Below are 26,039 nucleotides of genomic sequence, written 5' to 3'. Positions count from 1 at the left end.
TTATAAATTTTCTTTTTATTTACCCAAATATGATGATAGCTATTCTTAAAAGTTATAAATTTTCTTTTTATACAAAATATTAGTAAATATGCTTAATAATAACTTAATGAATCCTCCTATAAAAAGAAACTTAATATATCCAAAATAGCTTTCATTAAAAAAAGATTCTTATAATTACGAAAAGACTAATAATTTCTTAACACATTCTAAGTGATTTGAAGTATGTTTGGATTGTTGTTATGACAACCCCAACCTACATTTTTAGAAGAAATACCTTCAATGTATATGCGGTAAAGTAACATTGATTTATTGAGTTTTGTGATACCGCAAGTTCATAAAAAATACAAACATACACTTATAAGTTTGGAACGAACATGATTTTTACTACCATCAAGAAAAAAAGTGAGTAATTTATTATGTATTTACTATCAATTTTCTTATTTTACGAATTTAGTTTTTATATATTAATAAAAAAATTACAGTCAACTAATTAAAAATGGTCTTATATATAATTTTTAAAATATTTATTATAAAATTGATAATTTGACTTTTTTAAAGTATAAACTACACATATTTTTATTTTCATCACACCAATTCATTCATACGAGTCAATTTATAACTTATTTGACTCATAATTCATTAGCTTTTTTTACAGGACCATAATTCTAGTGAATCAATCAATAAATTATACATATTGGTATAATTCAAATAATTAATATATAACTCATTAATTTGCCTGTAGTCTGTTAACCTATATTTACTTTTCATCTCTGATTTCGGTAGTTTAAACCTATATTTGAAACTTTGAAACTATAATTTATGTGTGTTGAGTGTTGATTATGTACATGTTTGCTTTATAGTCATCACGACATATGTTTTAACGGAGATTCAATAGATAAAAATAAAATAAAAATAAAATTTTAATTCTTTTTAAAAAATACTTTTATCTTTAAAGTTACTTTCCATCTGATTTTTAAACATCATCTATATTATTTGTTCGAATTAGAGTAAATATAATTGGAAAACTTAGAATTCCACATAGTTAACTCTGTTCAATAATATATGAATAAAGTGACTATAGTTATCGACTTATCGAGCAATCATCGCAGCTAATCTGATTAGGGAACGAGTAAATGGATCTACAATACTACATCAGAAGAGGATATATAATAAATAATAATATTTAAGAAATTTGTATTCTATATATAATTAAATTATTACATAAGAAGTTGTAATTTATATCATAGATGCTCTGAACATTTAGAGGGGAATTTTTTGGCCGTCATTTAAGATAGCATAAAGATAGTTTTTCCGCTTGCAAAAGCAGTGATGAAACTTTAGATATCAAATGAGAAATACGCGATATAGAATCGAAGGAGAGTGGCTTTGGGAGCTTCTAATACACTAAGTCGCAATCTGCCAACTGTTTTATATTAATGTCGTGAATTAGTCAATACTAGTTTTCATTATAGTGGGTGCGAAGAATATTAACTTTGGTGTCCAATTATTCGTTTCTCATCATCATCTGCAAAACTTAAGCCTTTGATAGTGCAACGTTAGCAGCATTAATTGAATGACTTTATATTACATGCAAAACTACGTCATCTTTCGACTCAGTCTTCCTTATTTAAGACGGTACGTACCAAAAGCAAAGATTCTTAATTTTGGTTCTTGGAGAATTTTCAAATTTGGCTCGTTAGTTAGAATTATATTTCATATCTTCCTATGCAAGACTATTCCTCAGGACAATGTTTCCATATCGGTTCTCAGTTTAGTAACAAGAAGCCTATTGTTTTCCAACTTTTACACAATTTTATGTATTTGCCATTATAGCTAGCATTTGAATGTGGCCGACATCTTTTTCCATCGTATCTTTTTTACATGATTTCTTATAACATTTTCTTTATTGTTGAAGAATATGATCCACTAAAGTAAATGACAAAAGAGACATGCCTAAACTATACAAAAAAAGAAAGAAGAGAATGTTGAATTGGTAGCATTTCTCTTGTCTTCAATGACAAGATAAAAAAGAAACATCAGTTTTTCAGAAAATCATCTCTAGAACATTCTTTAAGAAATTAGTAAAATATTTAACAATTTTATTAGGGGAGGATCGAAATTATTCATATCATTCTCGTTCACTATCCCGTATGTGTTTTGGAATAGTCAGGACTGCTCTTGAACTGGATTTGTTTAAAAAAGCCACTAATCCAATACACTTGTTTTGGGGTAATTGAATTCCGCACCACCCTTGTTACATCCCGCACCTCCCAGTTTTTTAAAAATCACGACCTATCCCTTCTACCTTCTTCTAATCCTGTGCTTCCCTTCTTCCTCTTCTTTCTACTGCAGTCAGCTCAAGTCCAAAGCCTCTCCTTTCCTATTATTTACTTCTTCTCCAACTCAACTCTTCTTCCCATAATTGACGTTCCTATTTCGAGTTTTGAATCTATTCCTAAAACAGGCGTTCCATAAGGGTATAAATACTCTTATGGAATCACCCTTTAAAAAGAAAAAAAAATCTTATATAACACCTTTCCCATAAGCAAAAAAAGTGCTTCCAGGATGACAATTTCAAAAGATAAAAAATGCATTTCTGGATTGTAATTTTTGCTTCTGAAATGATCCTTTTACAAGCTAAAATAGAATTTTTTGAAACACCCTTTATGGAAGATACAAAATATACTTCTGGAAAAAGCTACTACAAATTGTACTTGTTGCTTTCTGCAAGTACAATGATGATTTTTGAAACCCCCTTTTTAGAATATAAAAAATACACTTTCAAAAAGATTACTTTAGATTTTAAAACCAGCATTCCAAAATGACCTTTCCATAAGAAAAAATGCTTCAAAAAGATTATTCCAGAAGCATTTTTTTTCTTACAAAAAGTTCATTTTAGAAGCTTTTTATGGTCAATTAAATTTGATGAAGGGAAAAAGGAGGTGAAAATTTCATTAAGGATATTATTGTATTTTCATTGAATTAGAGGGGGTACAGGATTCAACTTGGGAGTGTAGGGTTCAAGTCCCATGTTTCCCGTACTAACTAGCTTGGGAATCATGGGGGCTTGGAAACTAAATAAAATGTTTAGACAATTGCTTTACGCACCCAGCACATTTCTTGTATACTTAATATTTTTTCATTTTTCCAAAATTACCCTGACAAACTTATAGATTCATAATCTGTAAGCTTGCAAGTTCGTAATCCACAAGCTTACGGATTAGAAATTTAATGCACCAAAATTAATTTTCATAAAATTTATTATATAAATTTACATGTGCAATAAATATACATTAGAAATTTTAGTGTTATATATAACGACATTAATTTTTTTATAACATAATTGACCTATTAGCTCAGTTAGTTGGAACATTGTGTTAATAATTTGAAAGTCACATGTTGAATCCTGTATGGACCATTAACTTTAAATTAATTTGCAAAACATATTTTCTTTAAAAAAAATTTAAAAAAATCATATGGACCCATAAGGAGTACGAATCCTTAAATTTGTGAGGGTTAATTTTGAAAATAATGAAAAATATTGGGTGTACAAGAAAAGACGTATACTGCACAAAGCAATTGCCAAAAGTTTGCCCTCATAGGCCTGTTCTTAATGGACTAACTTTCGGTATCCAAATTCGAACCCATGTTGAATGGGCTAACTAAAGGATTAGGGCCATTTTGATTTTTTTTATATATTTTTTTTCTTAAACAAAAAGTAGTAGCATGGAAGTGATAGAACTCTGCCACTTGGTTCAACATCTGTAAATATTGTTGCTTCCTGCTCCTCAGTATTTTGCTTCATGCATCCCATTACTTCCCGGAAAACCTAATTTGAAATATAAAATTACATTTTGGATATAATATAATGAAGTGCACGAAGCAAAATATATAGTGCAAGAAAGTTTTAGTTACGTGAAAATAATTTCCATCTAAAATTAATTTTCTAGGTATTATGGTTGGTTTAAGTGATATTTAACTCAGATTTTTAAAGTAAGATTTTAAATTTGAATCTTATAAATATGAATGAAAAAAAACATAATTAAAAAAAAGATACCATTAAAGATCAATCTAATTTTTTTATATAGATTAATCTTTAATAAAACTTATGAATGATCTACACCAATAAATAAAAGGATGCCAAAAAAATATATTAAATCTTTTATTTTACCAACTTGGTGATTAAAATTTTGATATTTATTTTATCAAAAGATTTCTAATTTTCATATTCTTTAACAGTTGAACACGTTCTCAAATTTTATCCAGGGATTTACACCGACTGATTTGGATTAGGTTTAACTAAACCTATTAATTAAACCAATCAAAATACTTCGATTAGAATTGTATCAGGCTTGCACATCTTTCTTATCAAACCTAATCTGAACTAACTCCATCAATAATATGTTAGTATGAGTTAAGTTTATTGTATCCAAAAAGTTAAAATTTGTTTTATTTTTTTCCCAAAATATATTTTCTATCTCATGCCTATTTCGGATTATCAATAATGAGAAGGAAAAAGTTACGTATACAACCAAAAATTTCACCCACCCAAACTATACCTTTTTTAGGCAATCAAATTAACACAATCCAACCACAATTTCAACACCACAATGAAATCTAAGAGTGTAAAATCATGGAAAAACTCTAGTAAAACAAAAATAAAAAATCCAAGCACACAAATTTAATTAATCCAATAACTCAAAATCAACAAACCCTCATAATGTGGATTTTATCTTATAATTATAGAAAAATTAAAACATATCATATATTTTAGTACGAAAAAGAAGTGTAAATTCTGAAATAAATAAAAATCTAATTTTAATCTCCATTCCCTATTATGAGCGTAGTTTACTAAAAAAAATAAGGAATGTATTTTACTGATATTTTATTACTAAAAAGAAAAGTATAATGCTGAAATAGAAAGAAAAAAAATAATTTAAACCTCTTCACAATTATTAGGTATGTAAGTTACTCATAAATATCTTTTGTCGGCATAATAAAATATAAAAAATAAATTATACATAGTATAAAATAATTTTACATCAATCCTCAATTATAAAACATCACGTTTTATAGATTTATTAAATTTATTCACTTTTACTTTAATTATCTTATAAATTATGTTAATAATAATTTTTAATTGATTGATAATATAATTTCTCTTGAGCATTATGATCAAATTTTAAAGTCATTTACTTAATCATATAATTTCACACACGAGATCATCACAGGATCGAAATACAAACAACAATAAACATGGAGTAGGTATCACATTTTTAAATGAAATATAAATAAACAAAAACATAATCAACATAAATTATAAAAATGTTTATAATATAACTCAACTTAATGCAAACCATAATACTTCATCAATTTATCATTTAAAATTTAATTTTCAATCATCAAACACGTTACACTTAAATTACACGTCTGAGTTCGAATCAAGATGTAACAACTACAATGATGAAATATTGCTCAAGAGAGAGTGTAAAGTCGGGAGGTGAAACAAGATTGCCTAAAATGAACAGGGAGACGAAGAATTCATCACGTGGCAACCCCCATGCTGCCTGCTGGTTGCACCATGCGGTTGGTGAACACTGGACAGTTAAGTGTAGAAGGCATTTCTAGCAATACGTACTTCTCCTTTCCGCTATATATATTCAGCAGTGGCAGCACCCGATTAATTAATATGCCAAAACCAAAATCACTCTATTTTTTAGCACCAACTTCAATTATTACAACAAAGTATAATTAATTAGGCAGAGAAATATGGTGGTGAAGGTGTATGGTCCAGCAAGTGCAGCCTGTCCTCAAAGGGTGTTGGTTTGCCTCTTAGAGAAAGGAGTAGAGTTTGAACTTGTGCATGTTGATCTTGATCTAGGAGAGCATAAGAAACCTGAATTTCTTCTCAGACAGGTGGACTCAACCTACCTTGAATAATTTGGTTAATTAAGTTCTAAGATTTCCTAGGCACACACACAAAGTTTCAATTCAATAAATGAATTATGTCTTACCTTTTGTCATTAGTTTCTGTGTTTATACTTTGTGGAATTTCAAGGGATTTTTTCATGTAATTATTATGTGTAACGAATTGACCTACTCTTGCTCTTGATAACTAAGGGGATTTACATTTTTTGCAGCCCTTTGGTCAAGTTCCAGCTGTGGAGGATGGTGATTTTAGGCTCTTCGGTAAGAAATTAAAGCACCAAAAAATGAAAATGTTTTTGGCTTTAGCTAATTTCTGTTACTCGCTCGCTTTTTAATGTTCTTCAAAATTTAATGTTTTTTCTCTTCCATTAAGATATAAATTTTAAGAGTGAATTCTTACGTTTATCATCTAAAGAAATAACTCATTTTAATCTTTAAATTTAGTCATTAATTATACAAAGTGTCATTAAATTGATTGTTTTAATGGGCTAAAAAATCACTGTACGTCTGTACAGAATCCTAATTTAATTATTATAATAAAATTTTCTTATTCCATTTAATTTTCACCAGGCCTTTTCTTCCCTTCAATTTGATCAGAATGAGTAAAATATCTAAATAGAAAAGCAATGAAGTTATTTATTTCAATATATTTAACTTCACAACATTTCTTATTTTATTTCGCTCCTTTTTTTTCATTATATATTCAATAATCTTAGAATTTGAATTCAAGATCTAATTTAATCTCGTAAAAATACATACGAGAGTGAGATCTAAAACACTATTATCTCTAAACTTATAAGATGAGAACGGTTCAAGTATTATTATAATTTGGTCGAGGACATGAGAACTCAATATATATTTTTACCTTATATCTTTACCAATTTAAGTTTTCTATTAACAATAATTATATTAATATACCTCACTTTTTTTCTCTATTCTTTTTGTTTTGTTTTATTTTATTTTTCCTTTGGACGTGATTTCTTTTGGTGAGTATGTGAAACTGATGTACGATCATTTTGTTGCCTTCACATATATAGTCATCCAACAACGTTAGGCTGTTCTGAGGGATCCAATTAAGTTGTGTTCGTTTAAAGATAAAGAGGGAAATAAAAAAAAAAGTAAAATAATATGAAATTCATATTATTACACTTTATTTTAATTCAAAATTTTTATCCCAATTTATTTTCTTTTTATTACTTTCATCTCTACAGATTTTTAATGTGATTTTTTTTAATCTTATTTATTATACAGAATCCAGGGCTATTATAAGGTACTATGCATCAAAATTTGCAGACCGTGGCCCTGACCTATTGGGTAAAACCTTAGAGGAGAGGGCCCTAGTGGAGCAGTGGCTTGAAGTAGAGGCACACAACTTCAACAATTTGTGCTTCAATATCATGTTTCAGCTTGTGATCCTACCAAAGATGGGTAAGCCTGGGGACCTGGCCTTGGCACACAAATGTGAGCAAGATCTAAAAAAGGTGCTTGATGTGTATGAAAGTAGGCTCTCTCAAAGCACATATCTTGCTGGAGATAACTTCACTTTGGCTGATCTTAGCCACCTTCCAGGGCTTGGACACCTCATTGAGGAAGCCAAATTGGGGCACTTGGTCACTGAGAGGAAGAATGTGAGTGCTTGGTGGGAGAAAATTTCAAGTAGGCCAGCTTGGAAGAAGTTAAAGGATTTGGTTCATTAATTAAGAGAGTGACTGAGAATTATGATTGTTATTTTTACATATTTTTTTTTCTTTTTGGCTTCCTAGTGTATGAAATGGGTGTGTGGCAAATAATGATTAAATAATGGGTGTGTGTCATGTTTTATTATTACGAAAATTCAAAACATCTGTTTCAGTTTAGGCTGCAAATTCATGGCGTGGAGAAAAATAATTTCTTATGCAGCTTATTGAATGGTCAAGAATAAAAAGTTGAAAGTTTATATATTCAGAACTTCTTCAATAATTTATAACTTCATTATGAAATAACATCAGTATGCACCATTTTGTTGCAAGTTACATATCTCAAAAAAATTAGTCCATTTGTATCTTTTCTTTATTTATTGAAAGAGCTGAATGTATACACTAATAAAAGGTGTTTGGATGTATTATTATAATCCTCATTCTTTATTTATACAAAAGGCTGCATAAATACATTATACCAATACAATTTCGAGACTACTTTGTGTTATTTTTTCAAATGTAGAAGATAATATTTTACTGGAAAAAACTGAAGTAATGTCATGCTAAGAAAGTGTATTCTGAAAATGTGGTTGAGAACTTGAGATGTATTGCATGCGTAAATGCTTATGTTCAGATGGTTTACACTTGCAACTTGCAAGTTTGGGTTTCTCTGTTTCTCTTGTAACAATTACACTTTTAGCAAGATGACCCACCTGTTGCAGCAATTCAGTTGAAAGAAATATTTGGCTGATATATTTCCATATACAATAAGCTAAAATCTGTATAGGCATATTATTATTAAGGAGAGCACCAATATGGTTTTAACATATGTTCTTTGTTATCTGGAGAATTCTAGATGCAAACGAGAATATTTGAATGTCATTTTAGTGTCAGATACCCTCTGTTCATTTCTCCCACTTAACTAAAAAGAGAGATTGAATAGCTTCATTTGGAATTTCCAATGATATCTCATTGTGATTAAGACGACAAATATATCTTTGATTATCCTAAGAGTATATACATCTTTGATCATCCCCTCAATCTTAGGCCTGGGCAAAAAGTCCAAATTTGCCAAAATCCTCCATAAATGTATTGGCTATAGAATAGACAGATGCTACCCTTGCAAAAATATATACCAACATAGGAGGCGAAAAAAAAAACATAAAAAATGGATCAGATTTAATTGGCTTGGTTTCTCTAGAGTGAAAAAATTGCAAAAATGAGATATATTATGTCATTTTAGTGTCAGATACCCCTTTGTTCTTTTATCCATTCTAACAAAAAACTGAATAACTTTATTTGGAGTTTGCAATGTTATCAAGATAACAGTTTTAATCAAAATAAAAAGAGGAAGATAAAAGACACATCACCATACAGGTCTACATAAAACAAACATCCATAGTGCAATCACTTGAGAATTGACATAATTATCAAGGACATACCTCAAAAAACATTAACAGAGTAGAGTACTCAAGAACTCCAACCTGCATTATGGAAACCCAAAAGAGAATGGCCTTCAACATATATCAGCCTTATTATTGGCTTTCCACTTCCTCAAATTCTTCTTCCTCTTCCACTAACTCTTCTTTCAGATATTCCGTTCAACAGTCCTAATCTTTTTGATGTGTGATATTTGGTTCCAACACTCTCCAGCTCGTGGCTTGTATTTTCTGCATAACTCAGGACAATCTGCAATTTCCAAGTGTTCAAGGGCACTGACGCAATGGATGCCATATGGAAGAGACTGCAACTTGGGACAATCTGCGACATAACGTACTTTCAGACAAGTTAGCTTTGGCAGCCAATCTGGAAGCACCTCAAGATTATCGCAGTTGTCTAGCATCAAGGATACTAATGTGTTGACAGATCCTTGAAGCCAATGAGGCAAATTCACTAGCTGTGGAGAAGAATAAAACATTATTGTTTTCAGCCTTAAGTTGAAATTTTGATCTTCATGGCCATTGGATAATTCCAACTTGTCACAGTTGTCAACTCTCAAATACTCTAATGCAGGAAAATGTTTACTGTCAAGTGGCAAAGACTATAATCTGTTACAGCTACTAACATCCAATGCTTTAAGAATAGGGAGTTCTACCCCTAAGAATAAAGACTCCACTTTGTCACAACATTCAATTGTCAAATATTGAAGAGAACTCAAGTTTGCAATCTTGTTCTCAGGCAAAACAGCTTGCTTTGTGGTTATCCCAAAATTATAGAGACTGATCAAGCTTTTTAGACCTTTGGACAATGCTTCAAGCTCCATGCTTCCACGTAAAGACAGAATTTGTAAATTTTGGAGCTTACAAATGGAATTAGGAAGTCTCTTAATTTTCTTATTATTACAAAGATTGAGATATCTTAAGTGTTTTAACTTTCCAATGAAACGAGGCAAAGTTTCAAATGTAGAATCACTTAAATCCAAAATCTACAAGTATTTGTACATCAAAATCAATGTAAAGAAAATCTTGGCAAATCATTCACTGTTGGCTCCCACACCATTGTTAGGAAATAAAATGGTTCTCATACCTACTGATTTTGCAGTGAATGATTTGCCATGCAAATCTTCTTCGACAAAAGATAGGTGTTGAACATTCTCGGGTATACTTTGAATGTGGAAATTTACAAGTAGACACTTAACTTTTATAAGATACAGGGGAAGATCATGCACCAAATCATGTATTTTAAATAAATAGGAAATGCCATAGTTGACAAAATCTTGAATAAAAGATCTTGACACCAGTTCATGCAAATACTGATTGGTAACATCTAACTGTGTCCTATCCTTTTCTGATGATGTAAGGAAGAATCTGAGTGACCCGGGAAAGGTTACATTAAATAGGCAAGAGATTGTAGCTTAAAGTGCTGGTAAAATGTCATCTTTTCCGGTTGAAAATTCCAAACTTCATTGTTTCTCACATATTCCCACTCATTTGCCTCAAATTTTGAAAATAGCAAACTCCCTAACGTTCTCACTGAAAATGGAATGCCACTGCATTTTTTCACAATTTCTTTGCCAATATTTATCAAATGAGGATACTTTTCTTCTTCTTCTTTCTCTTTAAATGCCCATTTGACAAGATGCCACAATGAATCCTCCAAAGGAAGGCCTTCTAAAATATGGGAGGGAACGGTCCCCATCATGGAAGCAACAAAATGATTATGTGTAGTCACAAGAATTTTACTTCCATTAGCACCTATTTGTATTAAATCTCTCAACTCAACCCTATTTAACATGGTTCTCATTCCACACATCATCCAAGAAAAGTAAGAATTCTCGACCAGCAAGTTTGTTTCTCAATTGCTTTTGCAGCTGCTCTATATCCAATATGTTAAAATTCAGTTGGGGATCAGGAGCATCAGCAAGAAAAGCAGAATCATTAGCAGAGTTGATGATTTTAATAACCAGTTGCTTAATGTCGAAGTCTTCAGAAACACACACCCACATCTTCAAAGGGAAACACTCATGAATCCTCTTATCATTGAACACAAACTTTGCAAGAGTGGACTTTCCCAAGCCTTCCATTCCCACAATGGGGATAACATAGAGACTATTACAATCATCATTGGGATCTTGCTGATTCAAGAGCTTTATGATCTCTCCTTTGTCTTGTTCCCTTCCTGTGACATCTGAATCAGTCACATAGGAATGCGTCATCTCCCTTCTATGCACAAACTTTTGCCTATCAGCTGCAACCTTGTCTAGTCTCTAATTTGTTTAGCCATTCTATAACGAAAAACAAGTGGATTAGAACTTGAGAAGAAGCGACCTACCTTTGTTTTTATGGTACCATGAGCTCTGACCACTTCCTTTAGCAGTGTTTCAGATTCAAATTCAACCAGCACAGCTTAGGCATCATAGAAGACACACTTGATCTGCTTCAGCTATTCGCATAGCTCATGGTTCTGCTCCTGCTTTTTCTCTGCATCCAACAGCACAGCCTTGAGTAATGAGAGTGTCTGTTTAAACTCTTGCAGATGATGGTATAAACCCAGCACCTGAGAAGCTTATTCATAAGCTCCAGAAGCAAGCTTTGCTGAAGAGGAATGATTCAGCCATGGCTGATAGCTTCAACCAGGGTTATTAGGGTATAAGAAGGCTAAAGCTAAAATTGAGAATAAAAAATATCTGACTTCATTCATAGGTTAAGGTTAGGTGAACCACTTCATAGCTAAAAATAACCTGTTATATTCTCAATTTTTAAAAAATTTATGAATTTTACTCTTAATAAAATTGTGCTTTTTATATGTAATTTTTTATTTTTTGGCCAAAATTTAAAATTTATTTTTAATTTATTTTTAAAATTTTATTTTTATTTTTTTAGAAAATCTTACTTCAACTTTTATACTTATTAACAAATAAATGATAGGAGAATAAAATTAACAAGTTTCTAAAAAATTGTGGATAAAGTATATCAAATTAAAAAGTTGAGATTTAAAAAAAAAAAAAACAATTTAACCAGGGCCATACAAGTGGCTAGTCATCTAATGACTATTTTAGGAAAAGCAACAAAGGTATTTAGTAATTGGACTAGGGTCCAAATTACTTATGGTAGAGTGAAATAGAATAAAAATATTTTTATTAAAGTAATGATTGGAAGAGGATGTAGAGGAAAAGTGAAACCTCTCTCATCTAAAAAAGTTTCTCCCCTCAGAAACCATTGAATGCATTAATGTCATCCTTCCTCCAAGGCGAATTGCAGAAGATGATGAACCCCTTTGGCATGAAGACAGGTCAGGAAACTTTAGTGTTTATAGTGGCTATCATTGGATTCTTAATTCTTGTGCTGGAAAATGAGGAGTTGGTTACACTTAATCAATGCCAATTATAAAGCTTCTTTTGTTACTCTAAATTTGATTAATTCTTTGTGGAGGGAATCCTCTGATATTTGGATTGCTATTTGGGTTGTTGCTTGTCATTCTCTCGTTGGTTGTGGAGAAACAAGCATGTGTATGATCAATGTTTTGTAAAACATTTTAAGTCTTAGGAGGCTATTCTGAAATGCTGGATGAATTATCAAAGAAGCTCAAGGCCCAACTCACCAACTTGTTTTGTCTAAATCGAAGTGTTAAGATTTGACTGTTGGAACTGCCTAACAAATTATAGTAGATAAGATTTTTATGCTATTTTTTAGGAAAAATAAAAGTCATGTTGACTGATAGGATAAAGCAGTTTTGATCCTATTCTCTAGGCATGATCTGTCAGTGGTGTTATCTTTTTGTTAGCAGTTACTATATTTTTCATGTTTTTAAATATGTTGTTTCATATCAGAATAAAACAAGCCTTTGTAGTCTCAATTTCTTTCTTTACGCTCCCTTTCATTCTTTAATATTTCTGCTTACTGTTATTAACAAAAAACAACAAATTTGTATCTAGAGCTCTTATCTTTAAGGGATCTGTGAGTTGAGAGAAATCGCAATGGAGGGAGAAACATCATACACAACAGGTTCACCACCAATTTTTGATGGTGAGGAGTACGAATTATGGGCTGCAAGGATGACCGCTCATCTTGAAGCTTTGGATCTTTGGGAGGCAGTAGAAGAAAACTATGATGTTCCTGAACTACCTTTAGATCCAACGGTGGCTCAGATGAAGAATCACAGAGAAAGGAAGACCAAAAAGGCTAAGGCTAAAAATTGCATTTTCTCTGCTGTGTCAAAAATTATTTTTACAAGAATTATGAACTTCAAGTCTGCCAAATAGATTTGGGATTATCTCATATCAGAATATCAAGGCTGTGAAAGAACCAAAGGCATGCAAGTACTCAACTTGGGCAGAGAATTCGAGATGCAGAGCATGAAAGAGACTGAAATAATTAAAGGCTACGCTGACCGACTGTTAGGCATAGCAAATAGAGTAAGGCTTCTTGGGAAGGAATTTCCTGATGAAAGAATAGTGCAAAAAATCCTGGTCACTATACCCGAGAAGTATGAATCGAAGATATCAGCATTGGAGGAGTCTAAAGACCTGTCAACCATCACCTTGGGAGAACTCATAAATGCTCTACAAGCCCAGGAGCAGAGAAGAATGATGAGACAAGAGGAGGTGGTACAAGGTGCGTTTCATACGAAAGCACAAAATTCAAGAGGTGGCAAAGACAAGAAGAACAACAAATGGAGGAACAAAAAACCAGAAGGCTCCAACAAGTAGCAAGGTGAGACCTTTCCTCCTTGTCCGCATTGCAAAAAGACAAATCATCCTGAAAGAAAATGTTGGTGGAGGCCAGATGTCAAGTGCAGAAAGTGTGGCAATATGGGACATGTAGAGCGAATATGCAAGTCCAAATCAGAGGAAGCAAAGGTGGTTGTGGAGGAACGAGAAGATGAGCAACTTTTTGTCGCAACATGCTTTGCCACAAGCAATAGTTCCAGTGATTCATGGTTAATAGACAGCGGCTGCACAAACCATATGACCAATGACCTGAACCTCTTTAAAGAACTTGACAAAACCATTGTTTCCAAAGTAAAAATTGGAAATGGTGATTTCATCTCAGTCAAGGGAAAAGGGACTGTTGCTATTGAAAGCTTGACAGGTTTGAAATATATCTCTGATGTCTTATATGTACCTGACATTGATCAAAATCTACTTAGTGTTGCTCAGCTTGTAGAGAAAGGCTTCAAAGTTATATTTGAAGAAAATTGGTGCTTGATCAAAGATGCAAAAGGAAAAGACGTATTCAGGGTGAAAATGAGAGCTAAAAGCTATGCTTTAAATCTAATGGAGGAAAAGCAAATAGCTTTTTCAAGCATGACCACCAATGTTGAACTATGGCACAAAAGGCTCGGACACTTCCATCTTGCTGAACTTTTATACATGCAAAAACATGCCTTGGTGAAAGGTGTGTCAATGCTTGAAGACAAGTTAGCCGATTGCGTGGCTTGCCAATATGGTGAGCTAGTCAGAAAACCATTTCCTCAATCAACTTGGAGAGCAACTCAAAAGCTGCAATTAGTTCACATAGATGTTGGGGGACCTCAGAGAGTATCATCTTTAAATGGTAATAAATACTATATTACATTTATTGGTGATTATACTAGATTTTGTTGGATTTATTTCTTTAAATCCAAGACTGAGGTTACTAATATTTTCTGGAAATTTAAAGCATTGGTGGAGAATCAAAGTGATTGCAGGTTGTAAACAATAAGGTCTGACAACGGGAAGGAATACAGAAATGATGTTTTTGATAAATTTTGTGAAGAAGCTGGCATTGAGCACCAACTCACCATACCTTACACCCCACAACAAAATGGTGTGAGTGAGAGAAAAAATAAAAGTATCATGGAGATAACAAGGTGCATGTTGCATGAAAAGGAGTTGCCAAAGGAACTATGGGCGGAGGCTGCAAACACTGTAGTATTTTTGCTGAATAGACTACCTACAAGAGTTCTGCACAAAAAAACTCCATTTGAAGGCTGGTTTGGTTACAAACCAGATTTACAAAATCTAAAAATCTTTGGTTGTGTTTGTTTCTCTTATGTTCCACAGGTTAAAAGGGACAAACTTGATAAAAAGGCAGAACCCGGAGTTTTCATTGGATACAGCAACACCTCCAAAGCTTACAGAATTTTCCAACCTCAAAATGGGAAAATTCTTGTGAGTAGAGATGTCAAATTTATGGAAGATCAACAATGGAGTTGGAATGAGTCAATAAGGAAGCAGCTGCCAGAAATCCCACAGCTCCTTGATGATGATGTAGATGACATTCCTGTCAGAGGTACAAGATCTTTATTTGAGATTTATCAAAAGAGTAATGTAGTTGTCCTAGAACCTACAGAATTTGAAGAAGCTGAAAAGGATGACATGTGGATAAATGCTATGAAGGAAGAGTTGAAGATGATCGAAAAAAATTACACGTGGGAGCCAGTGGACAGACCTCAACACAAACAACCTATAGGGGTAAAATGGGTTTATAGAACCAAACTTAATCCAGATGGTTCTGTAAATAAATACAAGGCCAGGTTGGTGGTGAAAGGCTATGCTCAGGTGTTTGGAATGGATTTTTCAGAAACCTTTGCTCCAGTTGCACGTCTTGATACAATTAGAATGCTACTTGCCTTAACTGCACATAAAAGGTGGAAAGTTTATCATTTAGATGTAAAATCTACCTTTCTAAATGGTTACTTGTAGGAGGAGATTTATGTAGAGCAACCTGAGGGGTTTCAAATCAAAGGAGAAGAGCAAAAAGTTTACAAGTTGAAAAAGGAATTATATGGTCTTAAATAGGCTCCTAGGGCTTGGTACAACATGATAGATGATCATCTTCAAGATCTTGGATTTGTCAAAAGTCCAAGTGAGGCTGCATTATATGTGAAATTAGTAGATGCAAATTTAATCATTATTACTGTCTATGTTGATGATTTACTTGTGACAGGAAGTGATGAGAAACTCATAAAGGAGTTTAAAGCTGAAATCATTTGAAATGACAGATCTTGACTTGATGAGTTTCTTTTTGGGAATGGAGGTGAAACAAGATCATGATGGAATCCTCATTCACCAAAAGAAGTACGCAAGGGAAATACTCAAGAAGTTTCATATGGAGGACTGCAAAAGCACTACATCTCCAATGAACCAAAAGGAGAAATTTAGCAAGGATGATGGAGCTGATAAAGTTGACGAAATGCATTACAGAAGCTTGATTGGTTGTTTAATATATCTTACTGCAACCAGACCTGACATTTTGTTTGCAGTAAGTATACTTTCAAGGTTCATGCATTGTGCTAGTGAAGTTCATCTTCAAGCTGCCAAACGAGTTATTAGATATGTTAAAGGCACTTTAGACTATGGTATAATGTACTTTCATTCTCATAATTTTAAGCTCCATGGATATTCTGATAGTGACTAGGCAGGTTGTATTGATGACATGAGAAGCACCTCTGGTTATTGTTTTTCCTTTGGTTCTGGAGTCTTTTCTTGGTGTTCTAAAAAGCAAGAAGTTGTAGCTCAATCAACTGCAGAAACAGAGTATGTAGCTATTGTTGCTGCAATGAATCAAACTCTTTGGATCAGGAAAATTATGACAGATTTGCATATGAAACATGAAGAAAGCACACAGATTTTTGTGGACAACCAGGTTGCAATCTCAATTGCTAATGATCCAGTGTTTCATGGCAAAACTAAGCATTTCAAGATAAAGCTTTTTCTTCTAAGAGAAGTTCAAAGGGAAGGAGAACTGAAGTTACTCTACTGCAAAACAGAGAATCAAAGTGCTAACATTCTGACCAAGGCACTTCCAAAAGCCAAATTTGAATACTTGAGACAAAAGCTTGGAGTTTGCAATTCCAAAGTCAAGGAGGAGTGTTAAGATTTGACTGTTGGAACTACCTAACAAATTACAATAGATAAGATTGTTATGCTATTTTTTAGGAAAAATAAAAGTCATGTTGACTGATAGGATAAAACAGTTTTGATCCTATTCTCTAAGCATGATCTGTTAGTGGTGTTATCTTTTTTGTTAACAATTACTATCTTTTCTATGTTTTTAAATACGTTGCTTCATATCATAATAAAACAAATCTTTGCAGTCTCAATTTTTTTCTTTACACTCCCTTTCATTCTTTAATATTTCTACTTACTGTTATTAACAAAAAACAACACGAAGCATGAGATTTTTATCAGATGGATCCTTCCACACAAGAGCATAACTTAGTTCAATGTGAGGGGCAATACCTCCCATAAAGGAGGTGCAGAAAGTAACTTGGGAGGTACCGGAAGCAATAGCCCTCACTTAGTCCCTATGTAGTTCTTTTCTTGGGCTTTTAAGTCCTTGTTATTACAAGAAAAAAATTAGTGTAGAGGAAGCATGAGATCCATACTACCCTAGAAACAAATTTGCAGTGAAATGGGTTTGAATCTTGCAAATCACCATCGCTTTCTCAAACCCTTTTTTCTCCATTAAAGCCAACTCAAAGGCCTAAGACCCAGATTTGCAGAGATTCAAACATTTTTACCAGATTTGCTTTTGTTCTAATAATGTGTAACTTGGGTTTCCAAGATTTTCAATTCTATTTGAATTTGAAAGCATGATTTGGGAACGTCTTTTTATGTTTTTCTTTTTCTTTTTTTTATTGTCCTTTACTACAAAAGAAGATGTCCAAGGACGATGATTGCATGAATTCACAACCACATCTATTGAAGGTGGATTCCATTGGAATGAATCAATTTTTTACAATAAAATAACAATTCAATGAATTATTTTTTATGATGAATTTCAATAATTTTACAAAACCTTTTAGTAAGATATAAATACTTCGCTTATTCAACAATTTCACTCACACCCTTTCAATGACGATGAGAGAGGCAGGATGGATTCTTTTTCCATTGGTAATCAAACTTTCAATTTAGTTTACAAAACTTTTTTCAATGACAATTTCGTTCAGACATTATCTACTAAAAGAATTGTATTTTTTTTTGTCTTACCATGAAGTTACATCTTTTAATATAGGATAAATATTTATTTTAGTCGATAAAATAATAACAGTCCCTAAAATGGTAACAAATTAATCTTAAAAAATAAAAAAATTTAAATTTAATTTTTAAATATAAAAAAATATAACAAATTTGATCCTCCGAGTCTATTTTATCAAGTTATAATATTCAAAAATAAATTTGACAATAACTTACATTTCCTATTTCCTATTGCATATTTTTATATATTCAGAAACTATATTGATTTTTTATATCATTCTAAATTCGATTTAAGATATTCATCGAATACAATCAGGTTTAAATGTTACACATCATTAAAAAAAGTTAAATTTTAACACAATGTCAGTATAATGGTCTATAAATGGCCAATATTATGTTTTCTTCCTTAACTTTCATTTAAATTATCATTTAAATCCAATCAACTTTTAATTTTCCATAACAAGCATGAAAATCTATGAACTGTTTAGTCTCATAACTTTAGAACATACCACTAATAAGATACATTGCATGTATAAGGGCTGTAACAGAAGAGCCAAACTTGCAGTCCACATGTGAAGCAGCGCAAGCATTAAACTCCTGTTCTTTATTTTCTGGAGAATTCTAATAGCACCTAGGAATATCCAAATATTCAGATTCAGATACCCTTTTGTTCATTTCTCCCAACATTTTTTAAAATTAATTAACTTTTGGAATTCCCATTCATGTTTTAATAAAATATTCATTTTTCCAGCTTAACTATAAAAATATTTACTTGGATAAAATAAAAAAAAATCCAGTTCTACCTCCTCTCCTTTTTTATGTAGAGAATGAATCTTTTTACAGACTTTGCAATCACATTAAATGTGATTAAAACGACCAACAACTCAGATCATACCAAGAGTTTATATTATTCACAAATTCATTACCTAGAACAGAATTAAAATGCATAGTAACCCTCGAATTGTTTTAATTGGCCATAACCAAAGATGATCTAACACATTCAACAATCTATATGAACCCTCCCATTAAGTGTATATAAAAAAGATGCATAGATGGATCAGATTTATTTGGCTTGGATTCTCAAAAGAGAAAAATCGCACCGTATGTTCAGCGTCGTTCATCTGGGGAAATAATCATCACATCCATATTACAATGCAAAACACCAATCCTACACACTAATACCAATAGCAAACACTAAATTCCAACAATTTTTAAAATTAAAGCCTCTAAAAATATATTCTAACACATTAATTTGAGTTGCTAGGAATATTTGGAATTTGTAATCATATCTAAATGTGATTAAAACGACCAACAACATCTTGTGTCATCCCAAAATTATATCCTCAAATCGAAGAATTGTTAATAATTAGCCATAAAACAGAGTTGTTAACCCACTCAAAAAACTATATGAACCCTCTTAAAGTGCATACAAAAAGTTACACGGATGGATCAGATTTATTAGGCTTGGTTTCTCGAAAGAGAAAAATCGCACAGTATGTTCAGCTTCGATCATCTGGGGAAATAATCATCACATCCATCACGTAATGCAACCCATTACTAGAAACACCAAATTCTAATAAACAATAATCAAATCAAAGTTCACATGTTCCTATTAATCCAACTTCAATTAAAACTTCTAAAATATATTCTAACACATTAAATTGAGTTGTTAGGGATATTTGGAATTTGCAATCATTATCATATCTAAATGGGATTAAAACGAACAACTTGGACCATCCTAAATTTATATTCACAAAACTATGACGTGGAACTGAAATAAAGTTACAAACTATTCCTCAAATAGTTATAAACAATTGGCCACAAAACAGAGATGATAACCAATTACGAAGTCTATATGAATCCTTCTAGAGTGTATACAAAAAAGATGCTTAAATGGATCAGATTTATTGGCTTGGTTTCTCGAAAGAGAAAAAATCGCTCAGTATGTTCAGCGTCGATCATCTGGGGAAATAATCATCACATCCATCTTGCAATGCAACCCACTACTAGACACAATAATACAAGAAAACCAAATTCCAACAAATAACTATCAAACCAAAGTCTACATGTTCCTATAAATCCAACTGATAATTTAAACCTCTAATATTGTAACACATTAAATTGAGTTGGTAGGGAGAGTTCTGGCTTTGAAAATTCAATCTTCCAAAAGAAGGTTGAATTATGTGATTAGCAAAGTTAGAATCAACTTTGACCATATGGGGAAAGTGACATCACATCTTTTCGAACTCTACCACTATCCACACCTAAATTCAAATTTAAAAATACAACCAAAGCATGCATCATAAACCTACTTCTTATCACAATAACCCAAAAAACAATAATAGAAAAAAAGGAACAAAAGAAGCAAATTTGAGAACTTTTTTAAAGCAGCAGAGAATTTTCCTACTCTGCAATGGAAACTGATATAAAAACAGCACAAAGGAGATTGCAGAAAGGGATTACTATAGCGTCAGCTCATACACAGTACCCACAGGGTTCAGAGCACAGGTAATCAGTAAATTGACGCGTCAATCGCCACAAATGAGGCATACCCAAAACGCAGAAACAAACCCTAAAATTAAAAACTCTGAAAGTTGAGACTTTAGAGAGAGAAGAGTGGCGATTGAATGAAAATACAATGAAGGGGGTTTATAAAGGGATGAATGAGAGGAGTGCGCCGTAGAAACCCTAATTTAGGATTTCATAGATTTCGAAAGGGGTTAGCGGAGGTGACCCAGTGGGCCTATTTTAGTTCATTATTGGATCAGTCCACATATCACACCGGTCTGAATAAAAAAATGATATATAAATTTTTTTTTCAAACACAAAGTTTCAAAAAAAATGTTTGCTCTTGTTTTTTAAATAGCTTTATTTTTTTTTTGGAAAAAAATAATTTCAAAAGATTAATTTTAAAATTAATATTTTTTAAGTTTTTAAAATTAAAAACTAAAAATATCTCTATATTTTTTTGGTTTTCTAGTTTCATTTTTTTGTTATCTATATTCTTTTTAGATTTTTACATTTGCTTCATTTTTTAAAATTATTTTATAAATAATTTTTAAAAATAAAATATAAACAAACACATCCTATTATACAAGTGTTAGAACCATTACTTTTCAAATAACAACTTAAGTATTATCGATAACTTTTTTCCAAACTTTCAAGTTACAACTTAAGAATTCTTTGAACACAACGTCTCTTCACTTCTTAAGGGAAATGATTAAGGAGATAAAACTTACATACTCACTTTTGTCTTAAAAAGATGAATATACAAATTTAATACAAGTCTTTTGTTTTCACTCATAAACACTTAGCAATATTTTGCAATACAATGAAGATATTAAAGATTTTATGTTCACATTGACTTGATCGCTAGAGTGTGATCTTTGTTAATAACTTGTTTGTTTATCTTTTTTATATATGTAGTAGAAATACAATAATAGAAAGAGTAAGCAAATAAAAGACTAGTTGTGCCTAATAAACAAGGTTCTTAGGGCATTAACCATTAACATAGGTTTCAGTTTAGGAGGACAAGTATCCAAACTAAGGAGATGATCATTCTTTGAAGCTCCTTTTTTGGCGAGCCAATTTGCACAAGTGTTCCCTTCACAATGGGAGTGCCTGAACATGAGCTTCCAGTGAAGGTGGAGGAAGCTTCTAATCTTTTGAATAAAAAGATAGAAAATATGAGAAGAAATGACTCCATCTGTGATGAGTTGAAAAGTCACTTTTGAATCTGATTCACAAGTTAGATGTTGAACTCCTTTAAGCCAAGTCACACTAATGCCATGATATATAGCTTGAAGTTTTGCATTTTTGTTGGATGAACTTCCACATGATCCATAAAATCCCATGATCCAAGGACCATGATTGTCGCGAATAAGACCACCAAACGCCGCCTTGTTCGAATTACCAAAATAGTTGCCATCAACATTGAGTTTGTGCTTTCCAATTTGAGGTGGTTGTCATTGGATGAAACTTTGCTACTTTTGACGAATGTTCTCTACCGCAAGTCCTAGAAACTATTTCAAGTAAACTATGGATCTGGTTCATCACTAATATGACAAGAATGACACGATCTAAAAAGACTTTTGTTGTTCCTTGCCTTCCAAATGTGCAAACAGGAAATAGCAAAAAGAACTTTATGGTCTACCAAGAAGTTCCTTTGAAGCCAAGTCAAGCTATTATCATCTAAAACATGAAATTGAACATCAAGCTGGAGAAGATTCCAAATCTGAGTAGCCTTCAGGCAAAGAAGAAGAAGATGTAGGATAAACTCCTACAAATAACCACACCTGCCATAAGAGAAATAATTGGCAATGTGTTTGTTAGTGCAAAAAATATTTAGTGGGAGACTTTGATGATTAGTCCACCAAAGAAAGCATTTAATATTTTTTGGGAGCCTAAGAGCCCACACCCAAGAATCCCTCCCTATGGAGCTAATAATGGATTAGTGAGCTTGAGTTAGCTAACATATTGCAAAAGAGGCAGTGTAAGCACCATTAGAGGAATGTCCCTATGTGATCTCATCTAGAATATTAGAATTAATAAAAAGGCTATGGACTTCTCCCTTCAGCCAATCAGGAACGATTGAGATACCTTATCCCAATTACAATTACCACAATTTTGCAAGTCCTTTAGCGTGATCAACATCTTGTAATTGAATCTCAACATCACCAAGTTGTTTATAAATAATGCCTTTGGTAGTCCATCTATCATACCAAAGTGAGAGGTCTCCTTTACCTACCCAAAATATGAAACCAGGCTCAAGCTCCTTAATTGCTTTTACAATAGAGACCGAATTGCAAGATGACCCTAGAAATTCTCTTTTGTGAAGAATGAAGTTTTTGTGTAAGTACTTTGCCTTTATTAACTTGACCCAAGGCTTGAAGGGTATGTGAAGGATTGTCCAAACATCCTAGTAAGACAATGTTAACCTCCCTAGTTTGTCTCACACCAAGGCTCTATTGTTCTTTGTTTGTGTGATGGTCTTCCAATTAACCATGATTATATAGAGCCCCAAATGAACTTTCTCGTAGAATTATCAAGGGTATCACAAAGAGTTGAGGTAACCAATGGTTTTGCATAATGTAGGCAGAAATAGAGTTAAGGACAAACTTACAAAGGGTGACTGTACCCGCTCTATTAAGTAGTTTTTCCTTTCATCCTACTAAACGAGAGTTCACTTTATAAAGCACAAAGGCAAAATGGTATTCTTGACCCTCCGCATGATCATGGGGAAACCCAAATATTTGCCAATATCCATAGTATTATGGAAACCAAGGATAAATGCAAATTTATAAGTCTTTGAGATATGTTTTTGGACACAAGAAAAATGAGATTTTTGCACATTAGTTTTGAGGTCTGAAGCCTTGTAGAAGAAGTCTAAAGGATTCTTAACCACTCTAACATGTTTTGCATTGACTGCATAGAACAATAAATAGTCATCTGTGAAAAAAAGTGGGAGAAAGTTGGATCAGATTTTGCAACTTTAATGGGATGACAAGTATTACCATTAACCAGATCCTGAATGTGTGATATGAACCCACATGGCACAAGGGCTGACTTAGGATCGTCTAGGATTAAACCTTGATGGAAAATGCGGAAATTGATTAAGGAAAGGATGGAAAATAAGGTGGCTAATTTCGTGGGTCTTAATAAGGTGGTTCTTGGCATAAAATGGATGAATGGGATGGTAAAACGTAGGTTAAGTGGTGGCTGGACAGAAATATAGAAATGACAATAACTGAAGCTACAGGGCTCCAAATGAGGTGATTCCAAAACGAGGTGAAAGGTCTCGTTTTGAAATTCAATTTAGGCTCAAGAATCACTTAATTTGAGTGCGTAAAATGGGAGTTATGGCCACGAGATAATTCTGGGCAGAGGTGGATTTTCTGGAATTGTGGTTTGAAAGAACAAGGGTGATGATGAAAGGAAGGAAAGAATCACTCTTTCCAGCGAGGGCAACACACAAAGGTTGTGAAAGTCCTTTGATACAGCCAAGGTGTTCTTGAATCACTCAAGAATTTAGGAGAATCACTCTCACTAAGATAAAAGAGATAAACTCTAATTTTTTGAATAAAACTCAACTTGTGTTTATTGATAAAATGGTTCAGCTTATATAGAAGCTTTACAGCAGATTTTAGTAATGACCCACTAACCTAGAATTAAAATAACTTAATGCCATTAACCTAGGGAATTAAAAAAAACTTAATGGCTGAGTGTAACTGAAATTGTGGCAACCAAAAGTCACCCCCAACAGCCAACAAGTCAGCCACCATTTGGTCTCCCAAAAGGCTGATGCCTAGGTTGCCAATTGGGCCCTTATTACAACTTGAACTAAACCTAACTAAAGCCCTTTTAATTGATTAACCCAAAACATATTTTTGGTCAGCCAACTTTACAAGGATTGAGCCATTATTTAGACAAACTAAACACTCTAAAAATTGAGACAAAGTGGTGTCATTTAGTCCTCCTCCATTTGGGCCATGATACAACTCACAACCTTGGACTTTACTCCTTGAAACTTGGGCTTGTATTCAAATAGTATGGACAACACTTGTTGAAGAGCTTCCTTGGCTTTCCTTGCTCTAGCCCTTGTCTTAGGTCCTCCAAGTCCTTCAAGTGGATCCTTGCCCTTGCTCTTGGTCATGTCCTCATCAATGTGACAAGCCATCTTTTGCATACAAAGTTCTTGTTCACAAAATTAGACACTTGAATTCTCTCATTAGTCTTGGTAGAGTAGCTTCATAGTGGGTCGTGATACGAGTGATAATGCCCTTATTGCTCAAGAGATTGTTCATAGCATTCACAAGAAGAAAGAAAAGTTAGGCTTTATTATGTACAAAATTGACTTTGAAAAAGTCTATGATAGAGTTGATTGGGATTTTCTCCATAACACTTTGGCCTAGTTTGGTTTCCCCTCATCCATCATCAACTTAATCTTGAATTGCACCACTGCTGCATCTCTGTCTCTAAAGATGAATAATGATATTCTTGAGAGTTTCTCATCTCTAAGGGGCCTTAAGTATGGGGACCTAGGGTTGTGCAAAAAAAAAATCCAAATATATAAAACCAATCCATATCCAATCCAATCTAAGCCACTTTAAATCCAATTAAATGGTCTGGTTTTATATCCAAATCCAATTTTTTGGATTTTAAATCCAATCCAATTAATTGGATATGGATTGGATATTTGTTTAGATTTTAAAATCCAACACAATTTTTTGGATGATGACGACTAGGTTTTTTTGGCCAACTTCGGTAGGAGCTATTTTTTTGTTGATCTCATCTAGAGTTATTTTGGCCAACGTCAATTGATGATGTTTTTAAGCCATCATCAGTTGACACTGTTTATTGGTTAACGTCGATGTCGGCTATTTGGTAAGTGTACCAAAATGTCCAAGTAGTAAAGACTCGGAAGTCCAAGTGTCGATTTCCATAGAGACTTTATTTTGTACCTGTGTTGGATAATTTCCAATTTATAAAAATAGAAGATGAGATGAGGTATAAAAGATGAGTTTAAAAGAATAGGAGATAAAATAATAGCTATTAATAGAAGACAAAAGACATAACAGGGAATTCAATGAGATGGAAATGTTAGGACCTAACATGCCTTATTTGCCTAAGATGTATTGTTTTATATTTTTCTCTACCAATTAGGTGAATTTTCCCTACCCACATCTATTAGAATACTTGCCCTTGATGTCACACGATGACAAGCCTATTTTACCTATCTATCTCCCAAATGTCTTTGCAAAGACTCAATAGATAAAATGCATGAAGTCCTAATTCAAGATGTTTGATGCATGGGCATAATGCAATCACTCTTTTTCTAGAAATTATTTTATTAAGATATCCCTTTCTTTTAGTTTAATTAGAAATTACCGTGTGTCGAGCGACTAATCCCTAAAACTGATGCATGTAAGATCTTCCTTGTATTCCTATTAAAGATTACCCTTTGTCAAGCACCTAACCCCTAAAGATGATGCAAAGATGAATGATACATGAAATTAAAGTAAGAAAGGATAATA

General features: G+C 32.7%; 2 protein-coding genes and 3 non-coding genes across 5 annotated transcripts; 2 read left to right on the top strand and 3 right to left on the bottom strand.

Moving 5' to 3' along the window:
* Positions 1 to 5,769: 5,769 nt before the first annotated feature.
* On the top strand, positions 5,770 to 7,625 carry LOC100796010 (glutathione S-transferase F11-like). Its single transcript, NM_001317546.1, has 3 exons — positions 5,770 to 5,916; positions 6,141 to 6,189; positions 7,180 to 7,625. The coding sequence occupies exons 1-3, from the start codon at positions 5,770 to 5,772 to the stop codon at positions 7,623 to 7,625; spliced, it is 642 nt and encodes a 213-aa protein (NP_001304475.1).
* Positions 7,626 to 13,389: 5,764 nt separating this feature from the next.
* LOC102665793 (uncharacterized) lies at positions 13,390 to 13,752 on the top strand. Its single transcript, XM_006591722.1, has one exon. The coding sequence runs from the start codon at positions 13,390 to 13,392 to the stop codon at positions 13,750 to 13,752; it is 363 nt and encodes a 120-aa protein (XP_006591785.1).
* A 5,306-nt stretch (positions 13,753 to 19,058) lies between these two features.
* On the bottom strand, positions 19,059 to 19,152 carry LOC112998476 (small nucleolar RNA Z103). The gene has a single exon (XR_003263580.1). It is a non-coding gene; the product is annotated as a small nucleolar RNA Z103 (small nucleolar RNA).
* A 298-nt stretch (positions 19,153 to 19,450) lies between these two features.
* On the bottom strand, positions 19,451 to 19,544 carry LOC112998414 (small nucleolar RNA Z103). Its single transcript, XR_003263515.1, has one exon. It is a non-coding gene; the product is annotated as a small nucleolar RNA Z103 (small nucleolar RNA).
* A 355-nt stretch (positions 19,545 to 19,899) lies between these two features.
* LOC112998475 (small nucleolar RNA Z103) lies at positions 19,900 to 19,993 on the bottom strand. The gene has a single exon (XR_003263578.1). It is a non-coding gene; the product is annotated as a small nucleolar RNA Z103 (small nucleolar RNA).
* Positions 19,994 to 26,039: the final 6,046 nt, after the last annotated feature.

This window comes from Glycine max, chromosome 11 (genome assembly GCF_000004515.6).
Source record: "Glycine max cultivar Williams 82 chromosome 11, Glycine_max_v4.0, whole genome shotgun sequence".
Lineage (NCBI taxonomy): Eukaryota > Viridiplantae > Streptophyta > Magnoliopsida > Fabales > Fabaceae > Glycine > Glycine max.
This window is presented reverse-complemented; position numbering and strand designations above follow the sequence as displayed.